The 23506-nt window shown below is 40.1% G+C and overlaps 1 protein-coding gene across 2 annotated transcripts in view; it reads right to left on the bottom strand.

The window, feature by feature from the left end:
- Nucleotides 1-23506, bottom strand: part of ATP9B (ATPase phospholipid transporting 9B (putative)) — a 157190-nt gene that overhangs the window by 75051 nt on the left and 58633 nt on the right. For both annotated transcript variants that reach the window (XM_077352940.1, XM_077352941.1), the window contains exons 9-11: nucleotides 16383-16463; nucleotides 15043-15118; nucleotides 13467-13543 (exon numbers count right to left, since the gene is read on the bottom strand). In XM_077352940.1, the coding sequence (XP_077209055.1) occupies nucleotides 13467-13543; nucleotides 15043-15118; nucleotides 16383-16463 (234 nt within the window). The remainder of the gene's footprint in view (nucleotides 1-13466; nucleotides 13544-15042; nucleotides 15119-16382; nucleotides 16464-23506) is intronic.

Genomic DNA, 23506 nt, shown 5'->3' with positions numbered 1-23506 from the left:
CTAAAGAAAATGCAACAGCAAATTCAAGATGTTGTAAAAATACATGTATTCGTTTTATTGATACACTTCCTATTTCAAAAATTAGCTACAGGAAATACATACTACAAGTAGACTTTGGTCACACAATCAGCTACAAGATATTTCTTTAGTTTACTTTCAAAATAATGATGACAATGATAGGAAAATGGGTTGATAATGACTGGAATTTAAATGAATATATTTTAAAGGACTATTTTAAACCTTTTCAATACTTTGTGGCACGCATTATGTCTCATCTCCCTGTCAACTCAACAATAGTTCTCATGGCAGCCAAATGATTATACTATTAAACTTATAAGGCTTACTTTTTATTGATCCCTTATGGTACTTTTACAGCAATTATTATAGGGTTTGGCTTTTTTAAAAGTAAGTTGGCAACTATGTCTTCAACAAAGCCTCTTTTCAGTCTCCACACAAAAGAGGCTCAATAGTTTCACGTGTGTTACCCAGTGAAAACAGCCACGAGTTCATATCATTTACATAATGTTCTTGTTTTCAGCAGCTGTGGCCTTACTAGTTCTTCACAGTGCCCTTTTCTTGTATTTGCTTGTGTTTAATGGAACATCCTCTTTAAGTCCAGCTTGGCCTGAACTCATCAGGGCTTGGGAGCTATGCATGGTCAACCACACACAGTACTTGAACGGGAGACCACAAGGGAAAAGTGGGGTTGAGACGGGGAGGAAGACAATGGCAAAACCACCATCTCATGCCTGGACCAGTCCATGGAAGGGGTCTCCTCAAGTCAACTGTAACTCAGTGAAACCTTATAACAAATTTGCTCTCTAAATTTGTTCTGCTGCTTCAGACCAACATGGCTTCCCAATTGAATCAATGAAATCTTCTTCTTTTTGTGTTTAATGAAAGATTTCCTCCTGAGATTTCTCCCTAGACATCTTCCTTCCTAAAGCATCAGCAAAACTGAGGACTCTCAAGATGAGTAATTTTATAGTTTTGAAGAGGTAACCATCCCTCAGTAAGAGGGCAGGGACCTGTGAAGGGCTGTATCTCCAAAGCTGTATTCATTTCCCTGAGATCAGTTTGTAGGGTGGCTGCTGCTGGTGGGATACATGCCATCTTGTTGGAGAAGCAGAAGTTATGCCAGCCTGTCCTAGACCCATTATGCACGGGGGTTTTAGCGCACATTCGGGGTGGAATGGTGGCGACTAAAATCATCGATAACGCACGGAGCCGGCTGCAACCGGCCGCAGCTTCGGTGCATGCCGCCGAAAAAGCCGCGTCAGTGAAACGCGGAAGAAAGCGCAGCTTCCGGGTGAAAGGGGCGCAACCAGAAGCGGCGCCCGGATCGCCGCGTGCATAATCGGTTACTCTGGGTTTTGCCGCCGTCGCGCCCCGCCCCATACATAACCGGTATGTGTCGCGTCTTCCCCCTCCGCGTTTTCCATGTGACCCGAAATCGCAGTTTCGGCGGCCGTGCATAATGGGCCCTAGAGAAGTGGCATGTAAATTCAGTTAAGGAATAAATTCAGTTCAGATGCATTAGGAAACCTTTTATTTTTTCTCATGTAACCATCAACCAGTAGAAGCACTTATTTTGTCCCTTTTGATTCCTCCTACTTTGAACATAATCTTTTAATAAACCTTTAAAATATTTTTTTAACTTCATGAGACAGGGAGGAGTTGTATGCTTCAGACTTGGTCACTGATCCAAGGAGACTTCCTTACAAAAGAGGGACACTGCTGGGGAATTAATAAAAAGCAAGCCTTTAAATAACCACCTCCCATCCAGAGGTGGAAAGAAAGCAGAAAGGGAGTTAATAGAAAAGTGTAGTCCACAGCTCAGGAAAGGGGCACTGTGACAGATCCCTCTCATTCCAGGGTCCCTCCTTCTATAACAAATAGAAAGTTTGATAAAATTTAGAAATATATTTGAAGGGATAATTGCTAAGAGAGATCTGCCATATTTTTTTCTCTTTCTGTAATTTCTTCCTCTTTCTTCTGTGAACATTCGGGCACAACTAAAGCACAAACAAAAAGGGGTCTTGCCTGAAAAATCAAAATGAAAATAGCTTTCTTCTGTGGTTACCATTAGGTGAACAGAGCACATGACTGTTCCTCAAGTGCGGCTCCCATCTGCAGATATCTAAATCCATGGATCAGGGCTGTGCTTGCACTAAAAAGATTGTGCCAAAGCAAATGAAAACAATAGGCAAAAAGTTGAGTCTTCTTGAGATTTATTAAATGCAATCCTAAATAATTTTGCAACCAGAACGGGGTCCCAGGTATTCAATCCCACTTTCTATTGCTTCTTCAGTGGTTGCAATTATAGTCTTAATATAACATCATATAACATCACCAGTATTACAGGCACAGGATATCATATAGGCAATAGGCTCTTCAGTAAAGGGGTCACTTCTTCAATTAGGCACAAGAAGAGCTGCGGGCCCTGCGGGAGCTTATAGTGTTCTGCAGGGCCTGCAAGACGGAGCACTCTTTTGCCAGGTCTTTGGCTGAGGCCAGCGCACCCAGGAAGATCTGACCCCCCTTGAAACTATCTCTGGCGGCTTATGTCATCCCTCTATATCTAACCCGGAGGTAGGGGGGGCTCTTTTAATTGGTTCCATTGTGGCCATCTTGGGGTTTAATCTATGTGATATAACTAATACATTTTTAGGAGTAATTTTATTGGGGTTTTTACGTATTTTTTCTGTAACCCGTCACGAGCCCTCAGGGAGTGGCAGGATAAAAATCTAACAAACAAACAAACAAACAAACAAATAATATTTTAAAAGCTAATATTTACTGTCTTGTTTGTGTATTTTAATCCTTTGTAAACCACTCTGAACCTCCGGGGAATAGTGGGGTATAAGTGTAATAAATACTAACGATAATTTTTGGTAAGTGGCTTTGTAACTGAACAGCAGCAATATCTTTATTGTTATTAATTAATTTGATTAAAAACAGTTACCGGTTAACCCAGAATGCTTCAGATATAGAAATCTAGTGCCAAGGCTTTTTCTAACCAGATTTCACACAAGCGTCTAAACTCAGGGGAGCTTCCTACTCTTTACCATGTATTTAATTCCAGAGATATAAATCAGCTTCACAAACATAAAGGGTACCCTGTGACATCACAATCAAATATGTTTTTCTTGTGAATTCACAATTTAATGTGAATGAATTTATTATGATCCAACTCCTTTTTCTATGTGCACTTCAATTCTCTTCACTGGATCATCTTGAAGTTTTCGCACTGTTTCCTTCATTCAATGCTAAACATTTTTGTGTCTTCGCAGTAGCCACCTGTGGTCATGTCTTGGTAAGAAATCTACAATTGTAAGTTACACGTTGCTGCTTGTCTGTGTGAAATCAGCAAGCTAATTTTTCCAGTCATTTGAAAAGAAGGCCTGTATTTCCCAAGGTTATCATGAGATCTTTAAAGTGATCTTGTTGCGCATAGAGTTGCAGTTTACCTTCCACTCCCTTTGCACCTGTACAGAGGATCTCAAATTTATCGTAATCAGGACAGTTCAGATGCACTTCCTTACCTGATTTAAGGCAGGCATTGAGAGCTACAAATACTATGGTAAAAGAACCCCAGAGAAACATATTTCTTATTAGTATAAAAGTTTGACAAGGAAGTTCTTTGCATATGACTGAGTTAGGGAGATCATATGCAACGCCCATGAAGTAGTGCACAAACTGGCAGTTCAGAAGCCATTAATGAACACTGCAATAAGGGATACAGAGAAATGTAACTAGCAAATCTTAGTGGGAACAGCTATTTATTTTTACCTGGGATAATGTTCCTTTTCACAATTAGCGATAGACTCAGTGGCTGGAGCAGCTACAGTAAAGCATCACGCGGCATGTAAATACACTGCACAGCTACTGCTATTTGCTTTCTTTCCTCCCTTCCAAGCACAATTTCTAGATACTATCCCCAAACTCTCTTGCATGGCCAGGATATTGGCAAAGCCTCAGTATATGGTTGTTCTATTTGCTAGTATCTCATTGAAGTTGTTCATTTTTCAAATCTGAAGCAAAGCTTCAGAGTTCTCACAGCCCTTTATAATCACTAGCACACTCTACCTTATTCATTTATCAAAATAAGTCTTTTACGCCCATTTCTTCTCTTGCCATTTTGCTACCTTTTACATTTCCGGTAGGGAGAGGCTAAAATCTCTGAATGAGGAACACACACCGTGGGGGGACAACGGAGAGAAGAAAGGGATTGTTTTCAGAAAGCACTGCAGACAGATGTGTGTAGCAGCAGTGGTGTTTATTTCCTTCTGGTCTGTACATCCATCTATGAATGCAGGGTGCCCAGAGTGGTAGGTTTACTGAACAATCTGTGATTTCTGTATTCAGACATTACAGCAAATGACAAACCAACAGGTACGAACCATAGGGGAAAATATTTGAGTTAGCTGGGCTTAAAAAAATCCGTTTGGAACTCACAGACAGATTATGCATGGGGGGAAAAGGCTGGGCTGAAGTCTGCAGGAGGGTGGGGCAAATCCCTACTTAAGCATGATGTCACTGCCGGCCGGCCCTGGCCCACTTTAGGGCCTCCAATGCCCCACATCTTGTAATACAGGTGTCATAACTGGCTATGCCAGGCTGGGCCTGTGCATACAGGAAAGAGCCAGGCCTTCAAGGCCTCTCCCCACCTACAGTGTCCCAGTAGGGACACAAAACACCCCATTTGGCTCCACAGCACTGTGCCACTAACCTACCTTTGTGCAGTGAACCTCCCCCTGCCCCCCATGGTATGCCATGGCAGACCCTTTCTGGCCCAGAGTTGTGCATACACATGTACAATTACATGTGCACCAGGGGATTTCCACCCCCCCCATTAGTACACGGGAAGCGGCAGAGCAGCAAGAGACTGCTGGTGGCTCAGCCACCACTGTACATAATCAGTCACAATATGACAAAGCAGCCCTTCAAAAGTGACAACAAAACTCATGATATGGAAGAACTAAAGCAAAGAAAGTTGAATATGGGAGTAGAGAGTAGTATTTCCAGTTGTGTGCATACAGACATATGGTGGAATCTATGAAGTCATGGAGGTCTAGCAATTTATCAAGATGTGTGAGTTGGAAGAACACTTTCAGTAGAATATTTTGAATATGCTAGCATTATGTTCAAGATCTGTGCATTAACCCTTAATTTTATAGGAACAAACAAGAAAAAAAACCATTGTTTGCAGCCCAATTGTCAAATCCTCAAGTCTGCAGCAGTCACAGGGAAATAAACAGGACATGTAGTTAAGGAATTATTTGACTAGGTCAGCCTTACTCTCTTAATTTCCCTTTAGGCTAATTAACATCTGTATACGACCTTTAACTTTGACAGATTCCAGTCTTATCCAATGAACTAAGGTTTAAGAAATATCTGTCCAAATAGGATTGATTGCTGATTCACACATTATGAAGAGCACAATTCAATGCCATTTTAAAGGAATTATATCCCATAATAACCTGATTAGACTACAAATGAGATATTATACAACCATTACACTATACTAATGTTGATTCTGCCATATCTACATTAATCTAAGATTTAAAAAAAATCATTCTGAAAGTGAACCTTGCAAAAACTATTTATGTTTATATTGTTTGGAATTAAAAGAATATAAAATGGAATCATTAGGAAAATCTCCTTTGCCTGGTGTTTTCCCAACACTGTCTACATCCTTAGGCTACAGAACAATTTTTATAATTGGTGCAATAAATCACAAAGTGTTGACAAAGTTAAAAAAAAATGTTGCCAGAGTGATTAAGACACCAAAACAAAATAAATCCTCCTCTAAAGTACACAGTATCTATATACTTCTTGTTTACGCAGGTATATGGACCAAACTTAACAATGGCATGCTTCTATTTCAAATCAGTATTTACTCAGATGATACACTTCTTGCAGAGTTACAGAGGTGGGAAAAGGCAGCATATAGGTAAACACATGTTTTAGGACATAACCAACTAAACCGTGCATAGCCATCGACTATAGATACAACATACACCACAATTGTAAATTATACCTTTTAATGTAGGCACATGAATTTTGTTGCAAACTAGCATTAGCTACCACTGAGCTGAGAACAAATTGAAAGGCATGGCAAAGGAAAAGGGGAAAAAATGCATATTTCATAAATGTTCAGCAATCAGGATCCACTCTCTAGGTAAAACATTTATGCCTCTATTTTCAAAATGGCAACACTGACTTATTTAGGAATTCTAACTGGCAGCTGCGAGTACAAAGGAAGCAGTGTCCTGCCCACCACCTCAACCCCTCTTCCCTCATTCTCCATCCATTGCAGCTCTTTTAATGCTGGTTTTGGAGACTGATTTGGATCATTTTGCTTGTATAAGTTAGTGCCTTCCCCCAATTCTTTAAACATTTAGATTTTAATGCAAACATTTGAAGGGATATAGGAGTATGGATATATTTTGACCTACACAGGGGGTTTGTTTGTTTATTTATTTATTGTGTGTGTGTAATGTAGCCAAGAGATCCTAAGATGGTCTGGCTGGCAGGCAAGAGATGTTTAGAGCTGGTATGCCATTGCTTGCCCCTGCATCACAGTCTGCTTTTAAAATATAAGTTACTGTATTCCTCCTCCACACTCTTCCTAAGGATCCTCAACATATTGGAATCTTAATATAAACAGGCTTCTCTTTGGGACATACACACTCCATTTTTCCTCTGGGAGTCATCAATGACAAACTTTGAGACTGGGATTATATTACTACTAGCCCTTCCAAGTGCTAAGCCAGGACCAACCCTCATTAGCTTCCGAGATTTGATGGGATCATGCTTGCCTGGGCTATCCAGGTTAGGCTTACACAGGGGTCACATTGTTAGATACAAGGATTGGATTGATATTCTTTTCACAGGGTTTTTAAAATCAACAGAATAGTTTACAGTGATCATTATTTCTGTTGAACAGGTACTCCATATTTTTCTTCCTAAAGCACAGTCTGCTTTTAAAATATAAGTTACTGTATTCCTCCTCCACACTCTTCCTAAGGATCCTCAACATATTGGAATCTTAATATAAACAGGCTTCTCTTTGGGACATACACACTCCATTTTTCCTCTGGGAGTCATCAATGACAAACTTTGAGACTGGGATTATATTACTACTAGCCAAAAAGCCCATTGTATCCAGGAATGCAATGGGCGCTGGCAGGCCCAGGTTATTGGGGGGGGGGGGTCGGCATCTGGGGAGTTGTGCTGGCAGTGGGATGTCCGGGCAGGTAGATGGTCTAGCGCGTGAGGTTGGAAGCTGCAGGGACGTGGCGGTGCAGGGCGACGGCCTCTCTGTCACTTGGGCTTGGAGGTGGTGGCCGCCCAAATTGGCTGGGTGATGGGCTCAGCGGCACATCCATGGCAGCCAGCAAGCCTCTGGCAGCGAGGCCGGGTTTGCAGATCGCTGCAGGGCAGGCTAGTGGCGATCAGCTGGAGCAGCTGCGGTTCGTCGGAGGCTTGCTAGCCGCAATGGAGATGGTGCCAAGACTGTCGGCCAGTCAAACTGGGCGGCCGCCACCTCCGAAGCCGTGCTGCCCGTCCAGCTGTACAGTAGTTGCCAGCAGCCACCAGGCCACCCCATGGAGGTCGGGTGCAGCGCGGCGGTAGGGTGCGAGCCCTGGAAGTGCCCTCCTTGCTGTCCAAGAACTGTCTGATGGCGTGGCTGGCTCATGGCTCATGGAGGCAGGGCACTAGGGGCCAGCCCAATCCGGATGCGCCCAGCTTCGCTTTGCGGAAACACAGGCCGGGCCACAGGTTCCTGTTCCGGTCAGATGGCCCTTTTGCAAATATTAGAGGAACCTGTGGTAAGGATTCTCCTGAGCCCTGTTCAGAACCACCTCAATCACAATACCATGATTCTCTTTCCAACCCACAATGACCACACCTATTTCTTCTCTCACCTTGTCTCTCAGGGATATCTCACATGCATAACATTGGTAGGATCCAGTTTTTGGCTTACCCCTGGAAGAGTGCATCTTGTTTAGGAATAGCTAAAATTGACTGTTGATTACATATTCTCCATTTATTAGTGACTCTGGTATATTTTATTCCATTGCCTTTGCACATACTCTTTCCTTATTTTCACTCAACTAGTGTAAAGGTAAAGGTATCCCCTGTGCAAGCACCGAGTCATGTCTGACCCTTGGGGTGACGCCCTCTAGCGTTTTCATGGCAGACTCAATACGGGGTGGTTTGCCAGTGCCTTCCCCAGTCATTACCGTTTACCCCCCAGCAAGCTGGGTACTCATTTTACCGACCTCGGAAGGATGGAAGGCTGAGTCAACCTTGAGCCGGCTGCTGGGATCGAACTCCCAGCCTCATGGGCAAAGCTTTCAGACGGCTGCCTTACCACTCTGCGCCACAAGAGGCTCAACTAGTGTACATTCAATGAAAAACAATTCTAGTTTAATTCAAGGCTGCCATCTTTCTTTCTGTGTCTACTCCACCATGTCACCCAAGGTATCGTTTCCAAGAATGCAACCTGAGACCAGGGGAAGGATAGGTTACAGCCCCCCCCCCCAGTAACAAGTGTTAGGAGACAATGCTTGGTGAGGGTGGGCTTCTCACTCCCAAGAGCTCAGATATGCTTGGCAAGTTAAAAGATTGGGAACCAAATATCAACGGTCAATGCAAATTCAATGCAGTTAATGAGAAAGCAATGCTTTTTTGAGTTTCCCCTCAATTTTTGAAGAACAATGTGAGGCTACATGTGAGTAGATCAGCTTCCCTCAATTTTTTTCCAGTTGAGAAACCCCTGAAATATTCTTTAAGCACACTGCTCTGTGTACAGACATTTCCTGCAGCTTCCTCCTCCTATCAGCAGATCTTCTGTGAGCAGACAGCAGTGCTTGCAAGATGCCTATGTGCACTTAATGCACTTAGGGACTCCTTATATTGACTCCGTAATATTAAATATTGCTTATAGTATGAAATGGCTTTTACATTGCAGCTATTGACCCACAGTTCAGAGTTCTAATGTACAGGTGGTATGTTAGAGCAACTGAACTTTTCCATTTCCTATATGCTAGTGAAGGTGCTACTTTCACTAAAATAACACAAAGAAGCCCTTCAGTTGAAGATCTCTGCTTGCATATTGGATTTTTCACAGAGAATGGCAAAAAAAAGGAGAGAATTTATCTCTTTTTGTAATATGAATTAAGGGAATTACAGTGCAATCCTATGCAGAGGTACTCCATTTTAGTGTGCTTAGGGTAATTCTGTACAGAATTGTGTGATTAGTATACTAATTTAGACATTATATGTACTTTGGTAACCAGTGAACACTTGATAATCAACTTACTGGTTTCTGTCATGCTAAATGAGAAAACTACATGTTTGAAAACATCACTTTGTTTACTAGTTCAGGTTTTCTCTCCAAAACTATGATAACATCCCAGATGTTCTAATTATGATTGTTTTTGCAGCATTTAACATTTTGCCTCTTTCCTGCTGCCTGAAATTATAAGTTTATTTATGTTCACATTTCAGCTGAAGAAACACAACTTTTAATTGTTAGCAGATGTAATATCAAAGTATGCTGATTATGTAAATGAAGTCAGGGTATGTATTGTCATAATCCTAGAAGCTGTATCACAACTTGTCTGTGTGCTACTAATTTACTTGTTTGTTTGTTCTATTTCATCCTTTGTTGATGGTGCTCTGGAGCAACACTTTGAAATATTTTTAGAATAGATGTTAAATTACAAAGCAGCAATACTTTTAACCCATATGACCCTAGGTTCCTTTTCTCCCCACAATGCACACTTCTTGCTGAAAGATCAACTGTACGTTTTAGGACAAAATACTTACATCTTTCCTAGGAACATATCATTGATAAAGCTGCATAATAAAAAGACAATATTTCCTTGCTATGGTTAAGGAGTATCCTATTGTTTATCAAATTCAATATGGAAAATTTTATAACTGAATTATTTTCTCACAATTTTTTCCTAGAAAAGTTTTAATTTCACACAAATGTATCAGGGAAAATAATTATGCACAGTATAAATGCATTAGTTCTGTTTTGTTCTATTATTTTAAAATGCAGTTGAAGAGATTCAAATAATAACAGGACATTCTAATAGACATAATGGGACATATCACCTGTCTCTTTGTCAATGACACATTTAAAAGCATCTTTTTATTAGAAACACAAATCAATACACTCAAGGGATTGCAATAACTACCTTGGGCAATTTGTATTACCATTTCATTCTTTATGTTCTGACTCTAAGTAACATTATTATGAATGGCATGAAAATGGCAACCTGTCACAATTGATTTTTTAAGCCTCTCTGAGATTTTTTTCCCTTTTCTGATATAAAGTATCTTCCTACAAAATAATGGTCTAGAGGCAATCTCAAGTTTCAACTCATAAGAACATCTTAACAGTCCTTAGAAAGATGATTGCCCGTGATTAAAAGCTATCTGCAGTGTTTTGAATGGAAATTCCCATAAACACAGGAGCTCTGAAGGTTGTTTCTTTTTAATTAAAAGACCTTATCAATAATTAAATAATGGTAACAGCATTTCAAATACAAAGCAGACTGTATATTCTGCCTCTCATATCTCAGATCCTTCCTGAGAACCCTGTGAAACTCTAAGGGAAGAAAAAAATATTAGGGTTGTTTCTGGATTAATGATGGGGCACAAGTTCAACTTGTTGCCTTACTTAGCTGCTCCCTCCCTATCGAAAGCATGATAGGTTCTGGGTTTAGAACCTTTAATGAAACTCTTAATTTGCTGTGACATTCTAATGTATGCTTACAGGCAAAATGGAACTTGTCCCCCCCCCCAACAGACCAGGGACCCTGTGCATGGGGGGGGAATGTGAGGGAAGGAGGGGGAATGCAAGGATTCTAAAAAACTGAGTTGGTGTTTATCATGACCATGTTGTAGAAATACAGCTTAGATATGTTAAATAATGTTTCACTGGACTAATATGATAGTGAGCATAAGTTTTGAAAGTATTATAGAAAAGCACTTCATGTTGATAGACTAAATATGGCTTGATTGAATAAAAAGAATGATATTAGAATTGCAGCATTTATATTATAAACCAGCCTTTCTCAATTTTTTTTTTACTGCTGATAAACCCCTGAAACATTCTTCAGACTTTGAGAAACCCCAGAAGGGGCACAATCATGCAGAATATGGTTGGGAGACATAGCTGTGTACATACCCAACCAGGGCCCACCCCCTTGTAGGCCCATCATTGGCCATGGGGGGGCAGGTCAACATGACCATATATGGTCATAAAGGTAAAGGTATCCCCTGTGCAAGCACTGAGTCATATCTGACGCTTGGGGTGATGCCCTCTAGTGTTTTCATGGCAGACTCAATATGGGGTAGTTTGTCAGTGCCTTCCCCAGTCAGTCAAGCTGGGTACTCATTTTACCGACCTCGGAAGGATGGAAGTCTGAGTCAACCTTGAGTCGGCTGCTGGGATCTAACTCCCAGCCTCATGGGCAAAGCTTTCAGACTGCATGTCTGCTGCCTTACCACTCTGCGCCACAAGAGGCTCTGCGATATGGTCATATCACCTAATAAATGTTTAACAAATTTAAAAAATATATACAAAATTAATTAACACCCACCCATTTGGGAAACCCCTCCAAGACCGTCAAGAAACCCTGGGTTTCACAAAACTCAGGTTGATAAAGCCTGTTATAAAATTTCACAACATTTGTGACTTGTTTTTCATGGAATCAATTTCAAAATCAAAAATTCTAAAATAAACATCTAAAACTTTTTATTTGGAGACAGCCAATGACTCTGTGCATACTACAACCACCGTAATCCTACTTATAAGTTTAAGAATTTAAAGGCTTCTGAAATTTACTGCATCTATATCAAGGGACAAGTCGTTTTATAGACTCAATACTGTATACTATTTAATCTTCTCAATTTGGCAATCAAATGGTACTATGAGTGGGCAAGAGAACTGAATTGTCCCAGGAATGCATGTTTGCCCCCCTCCCCCCCAGTGCAATTCCCTACTTTTCTCCCTGAAAGTCCTTTCTGAGTCTGTGCGAGTACAGGGTTCTGACACCACCAAGGATTTTGGTCTCTTAAATAATCAAAGTTTGAAAACTTTCTGCACAACTTTTTGCTTCCAAATTTAATGCCTTGTTATCTCATGGTTTTCTGATTCAACTTTTTCCGCATTTTTCTCCCCTTCAGATCTTAATTCTCAATTTTCCATTGAGGAGTCCTGATTTCAAATTTTATTCCCCACTGCCCATTTGTGACATCAGTATCACATGCTAACCCCCTCTTTCCCTGTCATTCAAAGTGCCGTTTCCAGATAGTTTTGTCTTTCTCTCCCAGTTCTATGCATCACTGAAGGATGAATCCTACTTTTGTACTATGTTCCTCTAAAAATTCTGTTGCCTAATCCAACAACATCTTGCTACACCACAGTTTCAGATATTAAGACATAACCACCAGCCTTTTCTAACAGTAGAGACAAAATGTTCCTGCCTCCTTGTCACAGTAAAAGTGTACATTTCCTTCCTGAGTGCAACGTAAGGAGTTATGGCTCTTTTCATGTATCTTTCTGTGTTTTCAGCTGACTCTTCTTCCCAACAACCTCATCACCCCAGAATAGCAAGCTTTACTTCAGAAACTGAATCCCACAAATAAATCTATCCACAACCAGGCATGAGGCTCCTAGGCCTCTCCAATATTCCTTTTCTATCTGTCAGCCTTTCCACTTCTCTACCACTCCTAAACCTCACAATCCCAACCTTCTATTATGTCACTGCATCTGAAGCTGAGCTGGAAGCAGGCCTGGAGTATTCGACGAATTACTATCATACTTTCTTTATACTGATTCTTGAGAAACTCAGTTCACCTCAGAAATCCTGAGGATTGATTAATTAAGCTAGTGTAAAATTATTTGTATCCTATCACTACTGACAGCTCCTTAGAATTCCAGCTCTAACTTGTGCAAAGCTACAGTAGTGATAATCGTTCTTTACTAGATTTCACAGCAAGCTGAAACTATATGTTCCAAACTCCCAAAGTATTAAGCAACCCAGCTTTATGTACTTCCCAAAATAACTATGAGTAACAAAAGTAATTAAATATTTGACAAATAAAGTACATCTTGCCTATAACACTCTCGCTTAAGGAAGATGTATTGGAAATAGTGTGCCTCAAAGCTGAAAAGCGAGTTGCTCTAATATACTTATGAAACCTAAATGGCAAAGATGGAGCAGAATGTAAAATGTAAAACAAACAATACATTCAGTAGACAAAATGTCATGGCATAAGGCAAGGCCATCAATTATATTCCTTTTGAATCATTTCAGAATATTTATATGACAATATTTGATCCTAATTCTCTCTTTAGTCTGTAAATTAGATATCTTAAACTTTTGCAGACATTTTAGCTCAACATTTGTTCCATTCAAACCAGTTTACCTTACCTTATTCTTTGGATTGGATGTGTTCATTACACTTCGAATTTCTTTTCCCGTGTAAATGACAACACCAATTACTGTTCCTGCAATTAATAAGGCAAAGCCAGTGCAAAATGATTCAGCGAAAGAAAGAAAGAAAGAAAGAAAGAAAGAAAGAAAGAAAGAAGTCAAATGGAGAGCAATTGAAATATATACCGTATTTGCCGGCGTATAAGATGACTGGGCATATAAGACGACCCCCCAACATTTCCACTCAAAATATAGAGTTTGTTACATTACATTACGGTACTATGGGCCACTAGGGGCAGCTATGTTTATCCCAACTGAAGTGCACCCGGCATATAGGATGACTCCCCCCCACTTGGAGGCATGTTTTTCAGGGGGGAAAAGTAGTCTTATATTCCAGAAAATACTGTATATTTTAAAAAATGAATACAGGGCTATTTCAGTCACTGAAAAAAAATGCAAGTTTTCATGACATATAAACTTAACACAACCAAGTACTTCAAATTAGTTTGCATATTATCATCATTTCATATAATTCACTTATGATTTGTGCTTTGATGCCTGGTATATCTGGCACAAGAAGCTTTCGCTCTGCAGGGAAGCAAGCCCTTGATCTAGTTGCTCTGCAGTAGTGTGGAAGAACAGGGCACAGGAAATTTATGCTGCTGCGGGATAAGTTCAACATCACAGTGTTTATGTTTGCTCAAAGTTCTTGTTAACTCCATGAACTTGTGTCCAATGGATACTAGCAGCTTTCATAAAGAGTCCATAATGGCTATCTACACACAGCAAGCTACGTAATACAGTAGCGTTGAAGATTAGGCAATATTGTCCAGAAAAACATTTTCTAAATGATGAACTTTGCGCTCTTTTACACAAAATTCACTTTTTAAAAGAAACTGATACAATTCCCTTCTCTCTCATTGTAAACATGATTTCGCAGGATTCAGTTGCACTAAAGAAATGAAGCACGTATACTAAGACAAAGGAAGATCATCACCATATCTAGCACCTTTCTTTACATGGTTTTTAAAGATATAAATACCGGGTTGTTGGTATGTGATTATACATAACCTGTCTTACATGATGAGGTATGTGGCTCTCAGTGAAGATCAAATAAAGGGTCGAGTTAAGACACAGAGATGTTTAGCAAACCAGGTGGGGGAACACCTCAACCCCTTCCATTCTGCTTGCTGCTGTTCTGACTATTTCATATTGGGGGAGAGGAAAGGACCACAAAATCAATATTACTGAAGATCAGCAATATTAATAATGCAAACGTACAATGAATTACAGGTAAGTTTCAGTTTCCAGTTTGGGTACTTCGGAACATTTTTGGTCCAATTAAAAGGATAAAAATACTACAAACATAATTTAATGAGCACTATGTAGTTGACTATTTTATAATGAGACTAAGGTTGTGGAAATATTCATGATCAACTGAGCAAACAGGAACAGGGAGACAATAAGGATTAGATAAAGTTCATGTTACAAGTGCAAAACTTAAAGGTACTTTGCTAAACAACCATCTTCACTCATTATCACTCTCTGTAGGAAAGTATGCTCTGTTTCTCACCTGAAGCAACAACAGTGCTTGCCCATAATGTATTTTCTATGCTTAGGCTTTCATGAACAGTTGGATCACTGTCTTCCTGTTAAAAATAGGAGAAACAGGTTAAATCATCATGTCTTAGCAACAAAAAATAAACCATTCACATACAGAAGTAAATTTCAAATAAATAAAAACCCACAAAAAGATTAGGTTAACCAGTTTTAATGGGCTGAAGCAAAAATATTCATAGCGGGGGTCTCCAACTTTTGGAGCCTGCAGGGACCTTTGGAATTCTGACATGGGGGGAGGGGTGCAATCATAAAATGTCTGCTTAGCAGGAAGCCTTTTAAAATTTACATGCTGTTGAAAAATATTTGCCTGCTTACACACAGCTTACCTTTGGCCACCTACAGTTCACATCCTTTCACTGTGGTGGGAGCTGCTGTCAAACCAAAGATTTTTTTTAAATTTTCACAAACAATCAAATCTCCAATGGCCAACAAGAAACTCTGCTGGCCTCACCTGATCCTGTCCACTTTCTGAAAATACTTGGCAGTCACCAGTAAAGATGTCAGCAGGTGCCATGGCACCCACAGGCACCACAATGGGGACCCCTGATTTATAGCACTTTAAACAAAACAGACACTCAAGTCCTCTAGAAGTTTTCCATGGGTGGAGAGATTTCAGTTCAAGAAACATAACTTGCTCGTTTTCCTTCTCCAGAAGCAGCCTAAAATGCTTCCAAAAATGTTACTCCTGAGAAACAGAGGACCCCCAAAACAGGATTGGGGGGAGGCACTTCAGGCTGTTGAAGAAGGAAGGCGAGAAAGTGGCACTCCACAAATGCATATCCCTTTGCCCACTGAAAACCTCTGGGAGAACTAAGCAAAAGTATATGTTTATGAACTTGCTAAAATAATGAGAAGAATTAAGAAATTCATTTAACTGAATTATTTTAGCCAAATACATTTGAAAAAGGACTGTAGTAGAGATTGATCTATAGTCCAGTCAAACTAATTTAGTTCTACAACTTCAGCCACATTTACTTCACTGGGACTCTGCAGAAAACCCTTCTAAGGCCATCAAGAAACCCTGGTTGAGAAAGCCTGGTGTAGATGGAGCACATGAGAATACATCACAACAGGATCCTGGAAGGAACTATAGTCTTCAAGCACTGTCACCTTGGCAATTTCAACATGAGATAATATTTTCATGAAACCCTGATTGAGAAAGTGTGCCTTAACTGAGCACTTTCTTTCATGTAAGCACTTTATGAAACACATTTGGATATTTTCAGCAGTAATTCACATTAAAAGCAGTTTCCCCCCCCCCATACTTGCATATTTGATACAGTTACTACTTACCCGTGTAAAGGTACCTTCAAAGCTGTGAATATCCATTTGTGGCTTCTGAGCATAAACATATGCACTGATTGAAAAAAGATCCTAGAAAAGATCATTTTAAAGTTACCAATTTATTTTATACTATTAATACATTAAACAAGATGAACACGATTATTTCTAGTATATGTCCCTGATGCACTCTACAGATCCCCATTTCTCACCTCTCTACTTCACACATGCAGACAAAAAATGAATATATAATGAAAAACTGGAACTCCACCCAGAACTTTCACACAGTCTCATCCACTGTATATAAAGAGCTAGGGTTGGGCGCTTCAGTGGCCGAAGCGGCCGGTCTCTCCCGGCGCAGCCAGCGCTGCACCACGGAAGGAAGGTACGGGCATCTGCGCACCGGCGGGCGAACACACACAGGCACTGAGCACCGCGCCTGTGAATGTGCGCCCGCCAGTGCACTAACGCCCCCATCTCCCCTCCCTCCCTCACGGTGCGACGCACTTTGGGCGCCGAGGCACCCAACCCTAAAAGTGACTATGCTCTATTTACTTTAACTTGTATTAAAAGCTATACTTTTATTCTAAAGGAACAATTCTCAGGTAAAGCTTGTTATTTTTAAGGTATGCAAGCAGAAATTTCATTACAATGCTGGATCCTATCAAACCACCTCGTTTAACATGTTTACATCCGCAAAAGCATGAATTCTACTTCTGATCTTAGGATCAAAGAGTTTGAAGGGACCTACAGTGTCATCTAATACAACCCCCTGCACAATGCAAGAGCATGCTGAAAGTATAAAATGGTAGCCTGAAATGATCACTGATATAAACTCTCTTCAAGAGTCTAATGAATCTATGTACAAAACACAGGTATATTATGTCAGATATAAAAGAATGTACATGTCTTTTCCCTTCAACTTATTTCATTTTTACTCTAGTCTCTGTACTCAACTCAAAAATATTAGGGGTACTGACTGTTGTAGTCTTTCCTAACCATTTGAATCCTCTAGGTTTGCAGCAATCTATGGAGCACTTTTTGGGTATCTCATATGTAACATTTTCGTTTACTACCATCCCTTGGTTTTCAGAGCTATCCTCTCCCCCTCCCTCTTCTTCTTACCTTCCACAAGGAGCTAGCCGGGTGACCTTGGGCCAGTCATAGTTTTCTTGGCCCCACCTAACTCACAGGCTGTCTGTTGAAGGGGGAGGAGAGGTAGGCAATTGTAAACTACTATGGGACTCCTAGAGCCTCTTGTGGCACAGAGTGGTAAGCAGCAGAAATGCTGTCTGAAGTGATGTCCATAAGGTTGGGAGTTCTATCCCAGCAGCCAGCTCAAGGTTGACTCAGCCTTCCATCCTTCTGAGGTCAGTAAAATTGGTACCCAGCTTGCTGGGGGGTAAAACGGTAATGACTGGGGAAGGCACTGGCAAGGCCACCCTGTATTGAGTCTTCCATGAAAACACTGGAGGGCATCACCCCAAGGGTCAGACATGACTTGGTGCTTGCACAGGGATATCTTTACCTTTCTGGGTCTCCTTTGGGTCATAAAAAGTGGGTATAAAAAACCATCTCTCTCTCTCTCTCTCTCTCTCTGGAAAGAAGTACTGATAAAAGGAAGGAATGCTCCATTTGATCACATTTAAGTCAAAAATGGCACCATACTCATTCATCAGTAAAGGACATTGTTACAAAATCAAGATCTGGGAATGCCCAGCAATTTGTAGTATGAGAGAGCTCAGCTTCAGAGACCAAACACAGGCACAGTCATCTTTTGGAAACCAAAATTATCCAAGATTTGTAAGGGACCTGCAGAGACTGGAAGAGACCTTCCAGATATGAAAAGGGAATGGCTCAGAAAGGCATGCAACATTAATCAAACAACAGTTGTGGAATACTAAGGCTGCAATATAAGAAATTATATATCTCAATGTGGCTATTAGGAAGCGTACAAGCCCAAAGAAACAAGGATAAGAGTAGCCATCAAGAAATACAGGCCCCATCATCGATTATGCACAGAGTATCTCATTTCTTGATTGCAAGTCGGTCATCACTGGAAAGCATGGATTTATTACTTTTTGCAAGAGCAGGGGACAGGACAGAGTGGGGAGCACAACACCACCTCCCACCTCAGCTGAGAAAAGTGGAGGCCAGGGAATAAGCAGAGGAAAGCTGGCAATGGTCTGTTTCTGTATACACAATCAAACAAATTGCTAATGTTGTTTTCTGCTTCCACTAAATAAAAGAGTCAGTGTAGTGGTTAAAGAGCAGTGGACTCTAATTTAGAGAACCACGTATGATTACTCCACTCCTTCACAGGCAGCCAGCTGAGGGACCTTGGGCTAGTCACAGTTCTCTTACAGCTGCTCTTGCAGAACAGTTCTCTTAGGGCACTCTCAGCCCCACCTACTTCACAGGGTGTCTGTTGTGGGGAGAGGAAGAGGAAAGTATTTGTAAGCTGCTTTGGGACTCCCTTTGGTAGTGAAAAGCAAAGTTTAAAAAAGCTTTTATTCTTCTTAATTAAGAGTCTTCCATTAGGAGTGTTGCTATGCTTTGGGGAAAACACTACTAAATGTTCCTTCCCTTCTGCTAACAGTACTCTGGATCCAACCCATAGTATGTAAGGGTAGAGAGCAAAACTATCTAATATTATCTGCCGGTAGTTCTACTCGTCAAGATGCTTCCATTTCATTTTAAAAGAATGGAACTGTAACCATACTTTCTACTTCATTATTTATACCTGCTCATCCAATTATTTTATTCATATTTTAAAAGAGCAAATCAGATTTCAACATCTTCTATTACAAATCAACTGTTTTTATGTTAAATCGCCAGCCATTTATTGTAAGCTTTTACACAAGGCCTATTGACTGCATTCTTGTTCTTCCAAGTTAGTTTTCATCAGCCTCTTGAGAAATAATTCATATGAAACTAATACACATGTGGTGTCCTATGTCTTCATCATTCACGTCTTCTCAATCTGTTATCACCTACAATTTAGATAATCCAGGCTATTATGTGCTTTATTGTGCAAAGAAAAATAAGAGTCTCAGTACAGCAGAAAGCTAATACCACACACATACTCGTAATACAATAAAAAGTATTAATGAAGTAAGCCAAGCAAGAAAGTTGCCTTGCTTTAAAGAATATCATGCTTTGCAGAAATCGCTATTGATGCAAGGAAATAAGCCAAGCTTATTCACTTCAAATTAGCAGCTACAGAACAATTTTAAAAAGTATTTTCTTTCAAAACAGAACACGTTTACAGCACAAGTGCTGCAACGGAATTTTCCCTTGGAGCAAGGAAAGAGAAATTCATGTCTCAAAGAAAAGGAGGTATCAAAAGCACTGGTGACAAACTTCAGAACTATTGCAAATTAAATTATATTCCAAGTAATCCCATTATTGGATACTTGTCCTATATTGATTATGTACTTCAATGCCATTTTTTCTGAAACTGATTTAGGACTATAACGTTTATGTTTTTATTGCTAAGGACTGTACTGCATTGTCAACTACAGTCATACAAAAAGAACTTACCCCTTATTTACATGTAAGCATTTTGAAAGATTGCCCCTAACTATTTTAATAAATCACCAAACTACTAAATGATGGAACAATAATGACAATGTTTTCTTCTACAGTTCACAATAATAATTTAGAAATCATTCTGAAGTTATCAATAATGCGGGAAAACCTCCTCTATTAGGTCAAGGGCAACATTTGTTCACCTTACTTAAAGATCATTAAAATACATCCTTAATTATAACATGCAGTTCATTACAAATAAAATTGCCTCTGGTTCAATAAAACTAATTAAATGTAAATGGTATTGTTTACTGCTGTATGGATCTTTTGATATAAATCAGCAAGTCACCATTTATTGAAAATTACAGTGACCTCACTGCTGCTAATAAATTTACTTCATCATTTAAAACAAGGGGAACGCCCCAGAATATGCACAGTGCTGAAAAACATCAAAATATGACAATGAATCCAAGAAACCCAACCTGTGTGTTACAGTTCTTACAGCTCAGCCATCATTAAATGACTTGTTGAAATTTTAATTCTCTGATCACATTAAGTGGTTTGGGAAGACAACAAAATCTGTTGTGATCATCTTTGCTGGTGTCATCTGTTCTTTAAGAAAGCTCTAAAGGTTTGCCAGCTTGTTTATTCTTGGTGTCATTGCGGATAAGGTTACAGACCTACACTGATGATAGAACTGACAGTCAATGACAACACAAAATGCAATCCTTTACATCAGCTTACTGCAAAAATCAAAATGAACGACTGTTATGGACAATGTATGTCCATAGAAGGACTAAACTGCCAACCCTGCTTCTTTTCTTTCTCTCTTTGTAAAACACAATCTATGTTAAGAATAATGGCAACACTTTAATCCACTTTAGAGCTAGCCTTGGGATTGTCCTTTACACAATTCAACACAAGACTATTTCACAATAACTTCTCATTGTCTTCAGACTATTTCTTTAAGAGAACTAAGTTCTATTCAGTTCTGCTCTGATGTAGTTTATTATTAATCTCACATGTTGTTCTAAAACTAAATCAGTGGTATTAAAAGTAAAATTCGACAGGGCTGAGCCCTTCTGCAAATTAAGCTCTGCTGCCAACATTAAGGGGTCAAGACTGCCTAGTCACTATGCTCTCTGACCTGGAAAACTCTGGTGAGGGAAAAGTACTATACTCATGCACAGAATCATTTGCTATTAAATCTGCAATAATATTTGGGGTAGTTCTCCAATGGTGGAGGTTCTGAATGTAAATAAAATTTACTTTGTTGGTCTAAGTGCAGACCGGTCCCCTGAATGCCAAATGTATTCTGGCTGCTACCTTTCTAATTGCTGTTTCAGAGGACAAACCAAAGATGCTGCAGGCTTCAGTCAGTCTTCTCTCTTAGCAATACATAGAATAAAAAAAAATAGCATACACGTAACAAGCAATCCCTTCCCTGACAGAAATGAGAATAAAATAATACTGGATCCTGATATCTAAAAGGTATGAATATCTGTTTTGGTAGTTCAGTTCTCTGTGTGTTAAATGGTAGCTCAAAATCTAAATCTGAAATGGTCAGTTCACTTTTACAGTGCTACAAATTCCTCTGCAGCCAGAACCCTTTTCCTAGAGCCTGTAAGTAAAGCTAGTGATGGAGATCGAGCCATGGGAGATCTGAGAAATACAAAGCTATACTGCTGCAGGAAAAAACTGCAGCAAAGGGCTAAAGCATGAGGAATCTCCTCGGCTATTTTAGTAGCAGCCCAGCAGGTGGCATTCGAGAATTACAGCAGGCTGAGAAATCAAGCCATTCTATGGAAATACAATTGATTTGCTTACATGTTAACTAGGAAATCCTACACATTATCACAATTTGAGGAGAGGACTGTAAATTACTTATCTTAATGCTTGTGATAGCTACACAATGTTAGGGTTTTGCAGAAAAACGTTCTAGATAATAAGATTTAGTAAAAATATAGACTCTGTGAACTTTTAATTATCTTGGTAACTGAGAAACGTGGCTTAAATACTTTCGCTTTTGGTATACCAGAGTCCTGATACACTACACAACAAAGCCACACAATGGTAGAAGAATGTACATCACCAGATAATCCAAGAATCTCTAGCAACAGAGAAGTCTATTCCATGCTCCCAAAGTGACTATCTTCCAAGGGATACTGTATATATCCTCCAGGGGGCCCAGGCAACCATTTTAGGCGTACCCCATTACACTACTGAGCTTGCAAATAGGCTTCAGTCACATTCAGCTGTTTTATGCAAACTGGCACTTCCAATGAATACCACAAACAAGGCTGCCACAATTTCTGGACTAACTGAAGATTAAGGTGTTTTTGTTCAAGGAACAGAGAAGTCCCCTGCCCCTCTAAGGAGTATGGGAGCCATTGCACAGCTCTTAGAATTTAGCTACTATAATTTGTACATATATTTACCTCTTATGCTTCTATATAGCTGTACAAGTCTGTCCAAGTAAAAGAGGCCTTACTGTTTCTTACTCCCTTTTTGCAGTGAAATGAGCCAGTGATGGACTGGCTGGCAGCATTTAGGCCAAGCAGGTGGATAAACGGAGAGTCAACAGCCTCCACTGCTCATTCTGCTAAGAAGCAGAATGGCTGGTCGCTAATCCCAGAGGGGCAGAGCCAGGCCACAGCTGGCCCATGTAGGCTGCTGGGATAGGATTTTAAGTCTTGTTCATCCTCCTCCTCCTCACCCTCTAAATAAATTCCATTGCATATCGTACCACTAATATTTTGAAAAATAACTGCTTTTTATATTTAAGGATTAACACTGCACTCTTAAGGAGAATTACTCCATTCTAAGACCATTCATTTCAACCGTAAATTACTGAACTGTGTTCTTTAACAACAACAACACTGAACTTTATTATAGGTATGAATTGCTGGCTTTATTTCAGGAAACAGCAATTAATAGGCAACAAATTTCTGAGATTTAGTGGCACCATCCTAAATTTCAGCACTGTATGATGAGAACTAATAAAGGAGTAAACACAAGTAAATAAGTTCCTTCCCTTCTGTTAAGACTGTGCAGTTACCCAAGATAGGTAACTGAGAGGGGCGGAATATAAATCAATTGGTCAATCAATTAAAAAATGGCTTGGATTCAGAGGTAGAGGTCTGGTAATGAAAGCCATTTATGTCAGCAGAACATTGCTTTCTCATTTCCACCCTCCCACTATTGCCAAAGGGCCCAAGTGGGATCTTCAGGAACAGCGTGAAGGGCAAATTGTGGCTCAGTGGTGGGAGGATGAAATTTGTTAGCTTTATTCCTCTACTTCTGCTAATGGAAATTTACTATAGGATTCAAATCATTCTATATTACAAAATATCATGCAATATTCAAAGCTGGTTGAAAAGGCTGCAGTGGACAAAATATCAGCATTCCTGGAAGAAACTTCAGCCCTTGGCCCATTTCAGTCAGGTTTCCAGCCTGGCCATGGGGTAGAGACAGTGCTAGTTGCCCTGACGGATGACCTCTGCTGCCAGCTAGACCGAGGCGGGTCAGTGCTGCTGGTACTATTAGGCCTGTAAGCAGCATCTAATACAGTCAATCATGAGCTCCTAGCTCACCGCCTTGCCAAC

The sequence above is a fragment of the Paroedura picta genome, chromosome 9 (assembly GCF_049243985.1).
Source record: "Paroedura picta isolate Pp20150507F chromosome 9, Ppicta_v3.0, whole genome shotgun sequence".
Lineage (NCBI taxonomy): Eukaryota > Metazoa > Chordata > Lepidosauria > Squamata > Gekkonidae > Paroedura > Paroedura picta.
The sequence above is the reverse complement of the archived record's forward strand: the minus strand, read 5'-3'. Positions and strand labels throughout refer to the sequence as shown.